The following is a 15,413-nucleotide window of genomic DNA, read 5'->3' as shown; positions in this document are numbered from 1 at the left end:
AGCCTTCCTCAGGAGTCTTCATGAGAGGTGCCGAGGCAGAGATGACCACACTGCTCCTGTTTCTGTTGGTGTCTCTGTGCCTCTTCCTGGATGTAAGGGCACTGGTCCTCGGGTGTTTCTCGGGTGATTTGGCAATAGACAGCTTGGCGAGTTTGTCCACCATCTGCTGGTACACAGTGTTGCTGAGCTTGCTGGATTTGGGGGCTCCGACCTGTGTGGCTGAGTTGTGCACGTGTTGTGCCGAGGAAGGTGAGCCCATGACCTTCCTCTTGGGCATGGCCCAATACGGGCCTTGAGAAGTGGGAGATCTGTCTTGGCCTCCCTCAGACAGTTCTGCATGTTGTGCCATACATGCATATTCAGCCGCAGCCTTTCTCTTCAGCCTGCCTTCATTGTGGAATACCTTGGAGTCTGGGACACCAGCTTGCAGGTGTTTGCCAGGTGTCTTGGCCTGTGGCTCCAGAGCTGGGGTTGCCACAGACTTTCCCTGCAGGATTTTGCTCTCTTGTGGAGATGTGTAAGCCATTTCTTCCTGGCCTTGCAGGGAGTTCTTTCTTTCCTGCAGGCCTTGGTCGAGGTTGTCTGAAAATGGTGCCAAGGACCAGTCATCCGCAACTGTCTTTTGTGGTGCGGTGTTGTTTTCCACGGCGACTGTGGAACTGGCCTTGGAGAGATTCTGGAATTCCTGTCCGTGAGGTACATGGGCGAGGTCACCCACCACTGCCTTGTCAACCTGAATGTTGCTGTTTAGCACAGTGGTGGCTGGGGTCCCAGCCCGTGGGCCTACGTCAGGTGTCATGGCCTGTGGCACTACGCCAGGAGCTCCCTCAGCCTTCTCCTGTGGGATGTTGCTCTTATCTGAAGAGGCGTTGCCGCTTTCAGCCTGGCCTTGTGCAGTGGTCACTGCTTCTTCGGGACCTCCCTCTGAGATGTCAGCAAACGGTGCCAAAGACCCGTCATCCACAGTTGTGTCCTGCGGCACGTGGCTTTTTTCAGCAGAGACCATTACACTGGCCTCTGGGACTTTGCCGGTTTTCTTGTTCTGGGGTCCACAGGTGAGTTTACCAGTTGCCTGCTTCTTAGACTGAGTGTTCTTGTGCAGGGCAGTGGAGGCTGTGGTGCCAGGCTGCAGTTTCTCCTGGGGATGCTCGGCCTGTGGTGCCAGGCCAGAGGTACCTGTAGTCTCAGCATGGGCAGTAGAGCCGTGCCCGGGGCATGTAAGGAGCCTTGCTGGCAGGCCTTCCAGGTTTTTATTTGCTGCCTGCGAGCCTTCCTCAGGAGTCTTCATGAGAGGTGCCGAGGCAGAGATGACCACACTGCTCCTGTTGGTGTCTCTGTGCCACTCCCTGGACGTAGGGGCACTGGTCCTCGGGTGTTTCTCGGGTGATTTGGCAATAGACAGCTTGGCGAGTTTGTCCACCATCTGCTGGTACACAGTGTTGCTGAGCTTGCTGGATTTGGGGGCTCCGACCTGTGTGGCTGAGTTGTGCACGTGTTGTGCCGAGGAAGGTGAGCCCATGACCTTCCTCTTGGGCATGGCCCAATACGGGCCTTGAGAAGTGGGAGATTTGTCTTGGCCTCCCTCAGACAGTTCTGCATGTTGTGCCATACATGCATATTCAGCCGCAGCCTTTCTCTTCTGCCTGCCTTCTCTGTGTAATACCTTGGAGTCTGGGACACCAGCCTGCAGGTTCTTGCTGGGTGTTTTGTCCTGTGGAATCATACAAGGAATTGCCACAGACTTCCCCTTTGACAATTTTTTGTATCTTGAAGAGTTGTCTTCCCTTGTTTCTATGAGACCATCCTGCGGTGCTATGTCAGTTGTCATTGCTTGTGTTTTCCTGGCAGGAGTTCCCACACTTTTCTGGGAGTTTTTCTTGAGCATCTTGGAGTGGAATGCTTTTTCTTCCTTATCTTTCAGGGGGTTTATTTTTCCCTGCATGTCTTTAGTATTGGTCATGATATGTAGTGGTGTGGCAGGAACGCCAATAGCATTCCTCTTCTGATGGATCCAGCTGCGGGTTGCTTCCTCAGTGTGTGTGCTTGCTGGCAGGCCTTTGTCAGGGTTCTTGTCATGTTGTCCACTGGTGGGTTTGGCTGCAGAGCTCTCCAGCAGTATTTTAATTAGTGCTGCTGTGAAGACTCTGGTGCGAGAAACCTGAACTCTTTTGCAGGTCTTGTCGTGTAGTCTACCACCATGTTTGCCCTCAGCCTTCTGTTGGTTGTTGCAGGGCTCAGTAGAGGAGGGGACCCTGTCCTCCTGCCCATCTCCAGAGGTGTTGGCATGTGGTGTTTGGAGAGGTTTCCCCACAGCCTTGGCCTCTGGGATATCGCTGTGGGGCACCCTGGAGGATACAGTGACCCCCTGAATGCGTACCTTAGTGGTCATGGCCTGTGATGCCCTGACCGGAGCTTGAGTCCTGATTGCTGAGAGCCTCCAGGGCCCCTTGGTGGAGCTGTAGGAGCTGGTGCTGGGGTTGCACTTGGTGCAGGTCATCCTGAAGGGGAACTCGGGTTCCCTCCTCTGTCTCTCAGGTTTTGAGGTTCTTCTCAGAGGCTCAGACATGGGCACAAAGGAAGCCAGGACCTCTTTGGCATGGAGGCGCCTAAACCCTGACGAGGTGCTGCCACTGGGGATATCGCTGAGTGGTGCCCTGGAGGCTTGGGCACCAACCAGCCAGCCTGTCTCATGGGTTTTGGCATCTGGCTCCTGGGTGGGTTTGGCAGCAGCTTTCTCCTGTGTGGTGTCCCTATGTTCTGTGGAGTCAGGTACTCTCTCTTGTGTGGCTTCCATGGAAACTTTTGCTCCCCGAGAGACTTCCTTGGGGATGTTTGCAAGTGACTCCCAGGCATATTTGTCTGCAGCCTTCCTCCTCCTGCAGATGTCGCTGTGCGGCCCCTCAGAGGTGGTGGAGCCAACTAGCAGGCCTTCCCCGGGGGTCTCGGCCTGTGACGCCCGCGTGGGTGTGCCAGCAGCTTTCTGCACGCTGTTGCTGTGTACTGCAGAGCTGGAGATTCTGTCATGCCAGCCTTCCACAGGGGTCGTTGTTTCCTGAGTGCTTTCTAAAGAGGTCTGTGAAAGTGGTGTTGAGACAGAAACACCAGCAGTTTTATTCTCCTCCTGGGGCACCAAAGAGGCTGCAGCACCAGTGAGCAGGAATTGCTCAGGAGGGTTATCAAGTGGTGCAGAGATCAATTGGCCCACAGACTTTTCATGTGGGATGTTGCCGTGTATAACTGAGGGAGGGGAGCTGGACTGTGTGCCAGCATTGGGGAACGAGACATGTGTGCTGGCAGGTTCGAAAGCATCGTTTGTCGTGACCTGGATATTGCACTGTGGTGTATTGGAGGCTGGAGTTGCAGACTGTGGGGCTTCCTCAGGGATGTCGACAAACGGTGCCAAAGACCCGTCGTCCACAATTGTGTCCTGCGGCACGTGGCTTTTTTCAGCAGAGACCATTACACTGGCCTCTGGGACTTTGCCGGTTTTCTTGTTCTGGGGTCCACAGGTGAGTTTACCAGTTGCCTGCTTCTTAGACTGAGTGTTCTTGTGCAGGGCAGTGGAGGCTGTGGTGCCAGGCTGCAGTTTCTCCTGGGGATGCTCGGCCTGTGGTGCCAGGCCAGAGGTACCTGTAGTCTCAGCATGGGCAATAGAGCTGTGCCCGGGGCATGTGGGGAGCCTTGCTGGCAGGCCTTCCAGGTTTTTATTTGCTGCCTGCGAGCCTTCCTCAGGAGTCTTCATGAGAGGTGCCGAGGCAGAGATGACCACACTGCTCCTGTTGGTGTCTCTGTGCCACTCCCTGGACGTAGGGGCACTGGTCCTCGGGTGTTTCTCGGGTGATTTGGCAATAGACAGCTTGGCGAGTTTGTCCACCATCTGCTGGTACACAGTGTTGCTGAGCTTGCTGGATTTGGGGGCTCCGACCTGTGTGGCTGAGTTGTGCACGTGTTGTGCCGAGGAAGGTGAGCCCATGACCTTCCTCTTGGGCATGGCCCAATATGGGACTTGAGAAGTGGGAGATTTGTCTTGGCCTCCCTCAGACAGTTCTGCATGTTGTGCCATACATGCATATTCAGCCGCAGCCTTTCCTTTCAGCGTGCTGTCCTTGTGGAATACCTTAGAATCTGGGACTCCAGCCTGCAGGTGTTTGCCGGGTGTCTTGGCCTGTGGCTCCAGAGCTGGGGTTGCCACAGACTTCCCCTGTGAGATTGTTTTGTATCTTGAAGAGATGTATTCCTTCTTGGTTGGGAGACCATTCTGTGGCCTTGTCTCAGTGGTTAGTGGATATGTTTTCTGGGCTGGAGTTCCCACACTTTTCTGGGATTTTTTTCTGAGCATCTTGGAGTGGAATGCTTTTTCTTCATATTCTTTCAGGGGGGTTATTACTCCCTGCACATCTTCATTTCTTGTCTTCACTTGTGGTGCTGTGGCAGGGGCTCCTATAGCATTCCTCTTCTCATCAATCAACCCGTGGGTTGCTTCCTCAGTGTGTGTGCTTGCTGGCAGGCCTTTGTCAGGATTCTTGTCATATTGTCCACTGGTGGGTTTAGCTGCAGAGCTCTCCAGCAGTATGTTGCTGTGGGTTGCTCTGAAGCCGCTGGTGCCAGCCACCTGAACTTTTTTGCAGGTCTTGTCATGTAGTCTACCACCATGTTTGCCCTCAGCCTTCTGTTGGTTGTTGCAGGGCTCAGTAGAGGAGGGGACCCTGTCCTCCTGCCCATCTCCAGAGGTGTTGGCATGTGGTGTTTGGAGAGGTTTGCCCTCAGCCTTGGCCTCTGGGATATCGCTGTGGGGCACCCTGGAGGATACAGTGACCCCCTGAATGCGTACCTTAGTGGTCATGGCCTGTGATGCCCTGACCGGAGCTTGAGTCCTGATTGCTGAGAGCCTCCAGGGCCCCTTGGTGGAGCTGTAGGAGCTGGTGCTGGGGTTGGACTTGGTGCAGGTCATCCTGAAGGGGAACTCGGGTTCCCTCTTCTGTCTCTCGGGTTTTGGGGTTCTTCTCAGAGGCCCAGACCTGGGCACAAAGGAAGCCATGCCATCTTTTACATGCAGGTACCTAAAGGCCGAGGAGGTTCTGCCCCTGGCGATGTTCCTGTGAAGCGCTCTGTAGACTGAGGCCCTGAGCAGCCGACCTTTCTTGCATGTCTTGGTCCGTGGCTCATTGGTATTTTGTCTGGCAGGCTTCTGTGAGATGTTCCTATGATCCATGTAAGAGTGGACTCTGTTGATTTGGCCTTCCTTGGGGGTCTTGTTCTGTTGCTTCCATGCAGGTCTGGCCCAACCAACAGCCTTCTTTTGTAGGATGTTCCTGTGGGCAAACCTGGTGGCAGGGATGCCCACCTGAGGGCGTTTCTTGAGGATCTTGCCCTGTGATGCCCTGAGTGGAGCTCGGGACCCGATTGCCCTAAGCAGCCAGGTCTCTATGTTGGAGCTGTAGGAGCTGGTGAGGGTGTTGTGCTGGGTGTATGTCACCCTGAAGGGGCATTCGGGTTCCCTCCTCCATCTCTCAGGATTTGTAGTCTTCCTCAGAGGCCCTGGCTTGGGAACAAAGGAATCCAGGCCCCTATTGACGCTCAGGTGACTGACGGCAGAAGGGGCTCTGCCACTGGCCTGGGAGCTACTGTCCTGTGTGTCCTGCTCATTTGAGCCTATGGGGCTGCCCCTCTCATTGCTGCTTGTAGGGCCCCTCTCCTCTGGGGCGCGGCCTGATACTGCCCTCTGCTGAACCCAAGCCAGGGGCCGGGCCAGTGGGGCCCATAGACAATGCAGCAACTTCCACAGGGCCTGCTGCAGACCCTGCTGCAGCGCTTGGGGCACTGCTGCAAGGAGTGCCAGGCATCCCCTGGCAGCAGCCATCCTGAGCAACGCAAGGCCTGCCTCTCCAGGTCCAGCGGGTGCGGCCTGGGGCGGCAGCAGCTGCTTCCTCTGAGGACCACCTCAGAGGAGAAGGTTGGAAATGAGCCCATTGAGGGCTGAGCCCTCAGAAAGCAAGAGGCTCCCGGCCTTGTGGGGTGGGAGCCCCTGCCGCTGGCGGCGGGGGAAGCCTCTGAGAGCTTCCCCCGCCCGCCTGTGGACTCAGTTCAGAGAGCAGATAGGTCTGGGGAGCAGGGTACTGGGTGTGGGGAGTAGGGTACTGGGTGTGGGGAGTAGGGTACTGGGTGTGGGGTTGATTGGTCCGAGGGGCTGGGCCCCTACCGGGGTCAAGCTGCACTGAATGCCGGGGTTCCTTCCTTGGTCCTGAAGGTGCACGGCGGCGCTCAGTGTGGGGGGTGCGTTCGACGCTCTTGGGAGCTCCGAGACGTTTCCGTTGGAGTGTTGAGGGCGGCGCGAGCACGGAGCGAGGCGGGTGGGCCGCGGGCGGGGCAGAGCTGGCGCGCCTGGGGCGCGTGGGGAACCCGCTGCCGCCCGTGGTCGTGACAGCGAAGAGCCCTGGCTGCTGTGGGGCGCTGGCGGCTTGACGTGGTGGACAGGGGCGGCCGCGCCTTCCCCTCAGGCCAGGGTTCCCCACTGAGATCCAGAGCACAGAACTGCTTCTCTCTGTGCCTTGGCCCTTGACTGCATCCTGCATTTCGCCAAGTGACATGGGGACCTTGCTCCAGCTCTCCTGGCCTGCAGCGAGCTGGGCTTCACCCTGTCTCCTGCCCTGGCACCTGCCCATGCAGCCCCACTCCTGGGGATTCAAAGGCCTTTGGAGGACCAAGGCAGACCTCATGCTTTCTACCCGCTTCCGGCTTCATTCTCTGCTTCCTGTCCACAGGGTCCATTGTGTGCTTTCCCGCGGGGAGGCCTCCCAGAGCTGTGGAAACCAGGGAGGGCATCCTCAGGCCAGGTTTCTTGTGTGCAGGCATGGGATGCAGGCAAGAGAGCAGTGAGCCTAGCTTCCTCATTCAGCTCAGTGCTTTCCACACTGCCTTGGGCACTGGGCAATGTGCTTCCCGGGTAGCTGCTAGGAGTCCCAGGACCGGCCAGAGAAGCAGCAGTGGTGTGGCCAGCCCATGTCTGCTCTTCTGCTCCTGGAATTCTGGCTGCAAGCAGAGGAGCTGGGTATTCTGCCTGGGACAGGGTGGACCAAGCAGGCCTTCAGGCTGAGGGAAGGGAAGGCAGCTCCTTGGGCCGCAGCAAGAGAACCACCAAGTAAAGTCCTTCTCTGTGGCTCTTTCCCACTTGGGACTGAGAAGCATTTCACTTGTAGAACAACAAAGAAGTGCCAGAAGCTTGCTGTGGGATAGCTGATTGAACACTCCTATTCACACACACTTACACACCCAATTGTGATGTTACTGTTGTAATGTTTTTTTTTTTAAAGATTTATTTTTATTATTTTTTTATTGGAAAGTCAGATGCACAGAGAGGAGATGATTCACTCCCCCAAGTGAGCGCAATGGCCGATGCTATGCCAATCCGAAGCCAGGAGCTTCTTCCGGGTCTCCCACACGGGTGCAGGGTCCCAAGGTTATGGGCCGTCCTCGACTGCTTTCCCAGGCCACAGGCAGGGAGCTGGAAGGGAAGCGGGGCTGCCGGGATTAGAACCAGTGCCCATATGTGATCCCGGGGCGTGCAAGGCAAGGACCTTAACCACTGCGCCACCGAGCCGGGCCCCACCAGCCCAAATTTATAAAAATATTTCATGAGGTCTAAAAAAAAAGAGAGAGAGAGAGAGAGAAAACATGTACAATTACCACATGCGCTGGCAGAACAATAAAATGCATTGAGTAGAAGCAGCATTTTCTTTTAAAGATTTATTTATTTTTTGGAAAGTCAGATATACAGAGAGGAGGAGAGACAGAGAGGAAGATATTCTGTCCCATGATTCACTCCCCAAGTGAGCGCAATGGCCAATGCTATGCCAATCTGAAGCCAGGATCCAGGAACTTCTTCCGGGTCTCCCACACAGGTGCAGAGTCCCAAAGCTTTGGGCTGTCCTCGACTGCTTTCCCAGTCGACAAGCAGGGAGCTGGGTGGGAAGTGGAGCTGCTGGGATTAGAACTGGCGCCCATATGGGATCCTGGGGCGTTCAAGGTGAGGACTTTAGCAGCTAGGCCACGCCGCCAGGCCTGAAGCAGCATTTTTGATGATGTGATCAGTTATTGCCTAGCAATAATATCTTCAATTTCATGTTCTAGGTTCACCAACTGAAAGAAATGATTGGCTTGATGGGGAAGAAAAGCCCAAACAGACCCAACAATGCGGGTTTCTTTCAAGAAACACAGTTCTCTACAAAGAGTCCATGCAAATGGGAACCAAAAGCAGGCAGAAGAAGGTGCACATTTATCAGACCAACACTGTAACAAAGGACATAGAAGACCACTACACAGTGATAAAGGGATCCAGTCAACAAGAGAAGGCTCAGCAAATTAAGCAATACAGTGGAAATAAGGTATAAATCAGTAAGAGACTAGAAACTATAAACAGATACATGGAGACCAAATAACATGGAATTGAATGAATGAGAGTTCGTTAAGGAATCAAAAGGGAAATTTTAAACTTTATAAGTCCCAAGGTTTGAAAGAGTAGGTCTACTTTGTCACATTTATTTCCTTCCTTTTGATTTTCAAGGTTTGTTCATTTATTTGAAAGGCAGATTTACAGAGCAAGGGAGAGACAGAAAAAGATCTTCCATTTGCTGGTTCTCTTCCCAAATGTCTGCAACAGCCAGAGCTAAGCTGATTCCAAGCCTGGAGTCAGGAGCTTCTTCTGGGTCTCCCACATGGGGGCAGGGTCCAAAGGCCTTGGGCCATCTTCTACTGCTTTCCCAGGTCACCAGCAGGGAGCTGGATGGGAAGTGGCGCAGCCTGGACCTGACTACCTTCTTGAACTGCCATGCCAGTCTCACTTTTTATTTCCATACCAAAAGCACACAAACAAACGATCAAAAAAACACAGACCTAGCGGTGTTAACTGCAGCCTCCCCCTATTGATCAAAACAAAGTGAGCTTCCACCTAGAGTGGACACAAACTCCACCCACAGCAAGGACACAGTGTTAGCCTAAGCAGCCTGCCATGGGGAGTTTGCTTTACTGAAAATTTCCATAGATTTCTCAGAAACGACCAAGGGTGCATAAAACAGAAAACTGAAAAAACAACTTTTTTTTCGGGGGTAGGGGGAGTCAGATAATACAGAGAAGAACAGAGACACGCAGAAAGATCTCCCATCCATTGATTCATTCCTCAAGCAGCTGCAACAGCCAGAGCTGAGCAGATCCAAAGCCAGGAGCCAAGAGCCTCCTCTGGGTCTCCCAGGCAGACGCAGGGTCCCAAGGCTTTGAGCAGTATCCAACTGCTTTCCCAGGCTGCAAGCAGGGAGCTGGATTGGAAGCGGGGCTGCTGGGATGTGAATTGTCACCGGTATGTGATCCTGGCACATGCAAGACAAGGACTTTACCTGTTAGACTGCCACACCGGGCCCCCAAAAGAACCACCTTTTAAAACTGATGCAGTAAGTCATTACACAAAACTCGTTTCACTGATATTTATGTGTTTGTGTGAGTCTTTAAACCTATTCTTTCTTCTTTATTCAAATTCAGAATGAACTTTTTTATATTGCTTATTATTTTCATTGAGTTGAAGGGCAGAGAGAGACAGAAAGATATCTCCTGCTTGCTGATTAATTCCCCAGAGTGGGTGTAGCCAAAGCCAGGAACCTGGAAGTCCCTCTGAATTTCCCACAGGGGTTGCAGGTGTCCAAGCACCTGAACCATCATCCATTGCCTCCCAGGATGCCTTGGTAAGAAGCTGAATCAAAAGAGGAGTAGCGGGGACTCCAGTGGGACTCTCGAGATGGGATGCAGGCATCTCAATGGTGGCTTCACTTGCTGCACCAAAACAAACCTTTGCTTGATAGTGACTTAAGGGCAATATCCTAAAACATGGTATGATTTGCCAGTGTATATAAGAATTGCCATTTCAACTAACCTGTATTAGATTCTTTAAGATGTAAATCAATTCGACACAAAATGAAAACACATTTTTAATATTAAGTTGGTGTGAAAAGGAAAAAAAAAAACAGTAGACAAGTTGAATGAGGCAGTTTTTTTAAGAAGGAAGAAGCACCAGCTCTAAGACCTCAGCACACTCTTTGTGGAAAGCAAAGAGAAGGGAGGAACAAAAACAGCTTCACCTGCTTGTTACAAAGTTGCCTGTCTTCCTGGAAACTTTTAGCTGTCTGCCAGGAAGAGAATCTGGGCTGATGTCATTGGCTGAGGCTCACCTGCTTGTTACAAAGTTTCCCAGCACAGGAATATTGCAGTCCACTCTCCCCCAGGCCACATTCCCTTTGTCTAACAACAGGGATGAAGACCCTTTGTCTGATGATTCACTCCTCAAGCGACCATAACAGCCAGAGCTGAGCAGATCCTAAACCAGGAGCCAGGAACTCTTGCATGTCTCCTACGTGGGTGCAGGGTCCCAAGGACTTGGGCCATCCTCCACTGCCCTCTGCGGCCACAAGCTGGGAGCTGGATGTGAGGCAGGGCCGCTGGGATTAGAACCAGCAACCATATGGGATCTCGATACTTGCAGGATGAAGACTTTAATAACTATGCTATCACACTGGGCCCAAGAGAAATACATCTTTTTAAAAGCCGCTTTATTTTTATTTGAAAGAGTTTTCTAGAGGAGAGAGAGAAAAGTCCACTGGTGCACTCCCCAAATAGCAACGGCCTGAGCTGAGCCCATGTATTACTTCCCTATTTCAGTGTATTATGAGAGTTGATGGAATGGAAATTATTTGCATCTTTAAGTTGCTGCACGTGGATAATGTAGTGCAGTTCTCATGGTCATTTTCAACTCTCTGAAAAAGGATTCGAACCCAGAGGAGGATAACGCAGCCGTAGATCTGCATCACGGGCATTCTCCCATTTCTTTGCAAGAGCCCCTCCCCTGAATTCAGGAGCATTTCCCTCTTACAGAGCCTAGAATGCTGAGCTCTGGAAAGATCAAATTGTTTCATCATCTAATAGATGGCAGATAGAAGCATACAGATGTAAAGATCTTACACGCCATGCCATCTCTCACTTGCTCCCCAGTGAGTTCAATTCCAGTAGTTATGCATATGCAGGTCTTTTAAAAGTTTATTTTATTGGAAAATCAGATTTCTAGAGAGAAGAGACAAAGCTCCTCCATCCACTGCTTACTCCCCAAATGACTGCAATGGCTAGAACTGAGCCAATCTAGAGCCAGGAGCCTCCTGCAGGTCTCCCACATGGGTACAGGGGCCCCAGGCTATGGACCATGCTCTATTGCATTCCCAAGCCATTAGCCTGAAGCTAAATGGCAAGTGAATCAGCTGGAACATGAACAAGCACCCACTTGGATGCTACAGTTGGAGGTGAAGGATTAGCCAGTTGAGCCATTGTGCCAGAGCCACATCTGCAGATTTCCAGAAATGACTACTTCTGCAAAGGCTGAGTGAGACAGAGCTCAAAGCTGCTGTTTTGTGGCTTTACCAGGCAGAGTGACAGAAGGAGGGAGACACAGATTACCATCTGCTGCTTCCTTTCCCATCTGGCTGCAGCAGCTGTGCCAGGCAAGCCGGCTGAAGCCACGAGCTCTTCTGGGTCTTCCATGTAACTAGTTGTTTGTTATATAAAAGCCACATTAACTTGTGGAGATTGTGTTAGTTTTGTTTGCACCCACTGTATTAGATTTCCTTACTGTTTTGAGTCATTTCTCATTTGCTTTCCTATTTTCAGGTTAAAGATAAGTATAAATACTAGTAACCATAAATAATGATCAACAATGTATACCTAATCATGATTTTCTTTTTTTTTAAAATATTTATTTATTTATTGGAAAGTCAGATATACAAAGAGGAGGAGAGATAGAGGGGAAGATCTGCCATCCGATGATTCACTCCCCAAGTGAGCGCAACAGCCGATGCTATGCTGATCCGAAGCCAGGAGCCCGGAACTTCTTCCAGGTCTCCCACATGATGCAGGGTCCCAAAGCCTTGGGCTGTCCTCAACTGCTTTCCCAGGCCACAAGCAGGGAGCTGGATGGGAAGTGGAGCTGCCAGGGTTAGAACCAGTGCACATATGGGATCCTGGCGTGTTCAAGGTGAGGACTTTAGCAGCTAGGCCACGCCACCGTGCCCATAATCATGATTTTCATGCCTCTTAGTATGTTCTCTTTTTTATTTCACTGGCTGATACAAGTTAAAAAAAAAAAGTAGTGACTGAATAGCAGGATCCTCATTGCAGTCTTGGCTTTCATGGAATGCCAGCAGAGGCTCTTGCTTTCAGCTGGGATTCCAATGGCTTATGTTCAGAAATATTTAATCATCCTCATCAAAAAAAGGTAAATAAAATATAAGATTTTGGTGAGGGAGGGGGAGAAAACCACGGGTGGTAGACATCTAACTTGATTTCATTCTACTTAAATAGGCAGTTTTCTGAGCACCACTTATTGAACAGTCTGTTCTTATTTTTTAAAAGATCTATTTTTGAAGTCAAAGAGAGGAAGAGAAAAGAGAGGATTCCTTCATTCATTGGTTTGCCCCCTGGATGGCTGCAATGGCCAGCTCTGGGCCAACCCAGGGTCAACCCATAGCCAGGAGCTTCATCCAGGTCCCCCATCTACATGGCAGGGACCCAAACACTTGGGCCACCTTCCACCCCTTTTTCCAGGCCATTAGCAGAAAGCTGGATTGGAAATAGAGCAGCCAGGACACTAACCAGTGCCGACTTGAGATGCCAGTGTTATAGGTGGCAACTTTATCTGCTTTACCACACATTGTCCCATTGTCCTCATTTTTAAAAAAGATTTATTTGCACAGGCTGGCACTGTGTCTGCACAGGCTAATCCTCCACTTTGTGGTGGCAGCATCACATATGGGCCCCAGTTGATGTTCCGGCTGCTCCACTTCCAATCTGGCTCTCTGCTTGTGAGGGAAAAGCAGTGGAGGATGGCCCAAGTTTTTGGGACCCTGCACCTGCGAGAGAGACCAGAAGAAGCTACTGGTTCCTGGCTTCAGATCAGCTCAGCTCTGGTCTTTGCAGCCACGTGGGTAGTGAACCAGCAGATGGAAGACCTTCCTCTTGCCTCTTTTTCTCTATAAATCTGCCTTTTCAATGAAAATAAATAAATCTTAAGAAAGGAAGGGAGGAGTCATGGCATGCTGGCCTAGCATCTAAAGTCCTCGCCTTGAATGCATAAGGATCCCATATGGCACTGGTTCTAATCCTGGCAACCCTGCTTTCCATCCAGCTTAGTGCTTGTGGCCAGGGAAAGCAGGTAAAGACAACCCAAAGCCTTGGGATCCTGCACCCTCACGGGAGACCTGGAAGAAGCTCCTCACCCCTGCCTTCATTCCGGCATAGTTTCATGAATTGTGGCGACTTAGGGACTGAATCATGTAATGGAAGGTCTTCTTCTCTGCCTCTCCTCCTCTCTGTATCTCTTACCTTGCAATAAAAATAAATAAACCTTTCTAAAAGAATAGAAAGGAAGAAAAGACAAAAGGAAGACTCTAACATCCTTCTGTCTGGGCTCAGTACAAAGGGTTCCCCTTTCATGAAAGAGTTACACAGAGAGAGAGAAAATCCCCTTCTCATCACTGGTTCACTCACCATGTGGTCATCATGGCCAGAGCTGAGCTACTCTGAAGCTGGAGCCAGGAGCACCCTCCAGTTCTCTCATGTGGGTGCAGGGCCCTTGGGCCATCCTCACTGATTTCTCAGGCCATTAGCAGGAAGTTCAATGAGAAGTGGAGCATCTGGGGGCTCAGTGTGATGGCTCAACTGGCTAAATCCTCACCTTGCAAGTGCCAGGATCCTATATGGGTGTCAGTTCATGTGTTGGCTGCTGTGCCTCCTATAAGCAGAGAGCTGGATTGGAAGTGGAGCAAGCAGGACATGAACTGGTGCCTGTATGGGATGACAGTACTCTAGGTGGAGGCTTAGTCTACTACACAGTGGCACTGGCCCCATCCATTTTGTTTTAGGAAATGTTCTTATTTTTTTTAAGATTTGTTATTATTTTTCTTTATTGCAAAGGCAGATTTACAGAGAGAAGAAACAGAGACAGAGAGAAAAATCTTTCATCTACTGGTTTATTCAACAAGTGCTGCAATATCCAGAGCTGAGCCAATGCAAAGCCAGAAGGCAGGAGCTTCTTCCAGGTCTCCCACGTGGGTGCAGGGTCTCAAGGCTTTGGGCTGTCCTCTCCTGCCTTCCCAGGCCACAGGCAGAGAGGAATGGAGGAGCTGCCACTTATTCCTGGTTCCCAGGACTGGCCTGTGCTAGGGGATGCAGGCCCAGAGACTCTTTCTAAGGAAGCTGTGTTGGCATCAGCCTTCCTTTCACTTACAACTCACTGCTTCCAAGGGGGAGCAGGAGGGCTGTGTCTTTAATGAGAAACTGCAAAGGGAAGGAGGGAGGGACAGAGGCCTCGGCCAGAATCACTCAGCCAAGGGGCTCAGCCCAGAGCAACAGATGGCTCGTGCTCACTGGAGGCACTCAACTGTCTCTCTACTTTCTTCTGGTCCTTCATCTTGAGTCCAATGTCCACCCTTTTCTCAAAGAAGTTGACCAGCACAGACTCCGGCAGGATGGAGGCCAGGATCTGCTTGAAGGAGATGCACCAGTCTGCGTCCATGGTGTTCCCAATGCGGGCAGTGGCTGTGGGGTTCTCACACTGCAGGGAGCCCATGCTGACCACTGAGTAGGAGGACATGGATATGTTGTATTTGGTTTCATCATCAGACAGGAGCTGGGAGGGTGAGCCCTGCCCCTCTCCACTGCCCCCCTCTACCACCGTCTGTCTCTCCTGTGGCACTTTTCCAAGGTGGGTGTCTCCACCAGCTTTGGTCCAGGGGTCCCCCGTGGCTGTCAGCTGGCATTCCTGTACTGGGGCCTGATGGGATTCCCTTGCAGGTAACTGAGGGTCCCCCGTGGCTGGCACTCCTGTACTGGGTTCTGAGGGGTTCCCTTGCTGGTGACTGGGGATGCCCCATGGCTGGCGGCTAGAGTTCCTGTACTGGGCCCTGAGGGGGTTCCCTTGCTGGCAGTGGGGACTCATCCTCAGTGGAACTGCCCTGGTCCTTGCTGAGAGTGCCACCCGTGGGCTTCTTGACACTGGGACTGAAGAACTTCCCCACCTCACTGATGCGGAGGAGGCTGGCCACTGTGGCAATGGCGTGGTACAAGTCCTGCTCCAGGGGGTCCTCACTGAACATGTTGTATAGCGTCTTGCACAGCTCAATGAATTGCTCCTATCAAGGGGGAAGGCAGAACAAGGAGATGGTAAGATGGCCCTGGTGTTCATTCCACGCATGCTGCTGGCCACTGGAACTGGTGCCAGGATGTGGTCCTGTTTATCGGCACCAGACCAGTGCTCTAGTCTTACTTCACACACGGGAATGTGGAGGCTCAGTGTCGGGAGGGATCCAAGCAGTCACTCTGCCATCCTGGGC

At 51.9% G+C, this 15,413-nt stretch overlaps 1 protein-coding gene across 1 annotated transcript in view; it reads right to left on the bottom strand.

The window, feature by feature from the left end:
• Positions 1-14,380: 14,380 nt before the first annotated feature.
• LOC121166843 (TBC1 domain family member 9B-like) overlaps positions 14,381-15,413 on the bottom strand; it is a 40,910-nt gene continuing 39,877 nt past the window's right edge. Inside the window, 2 exon segments of the mRNA XM_040996148.1 lie at positions 14,381-14,878; positions 15,003-15,212. Coding sequence (XP_040852082.1) covers positions 14,417-14,878; positions 15,003-15,212 — 672 coding nt within the window. The 3' untranslated portion in view covers positions 14,381-14,416.

This window comes from Ochotona curzoniae, unplaced genomic scaffold, assembly GCF_017591425.1.
Source record: "Ochotona curzoniae isolate NIBS_2020 unplaced genomic scaffold, NIBS_Ocur_1.0 contig_1081, whole genome shotgun sequence".
NCBI classification, from domain to species: Eukaryota; Metazoa; Chordata; class Mammalia; order Lagomorpha; family Ochotonidae; genus Ochotona; species Ochotona curzoniae.
Note: the sequence above shows the minus strand (reverse complement) of the source record. Positions and strands in the feature narration are given on the sequence as shown.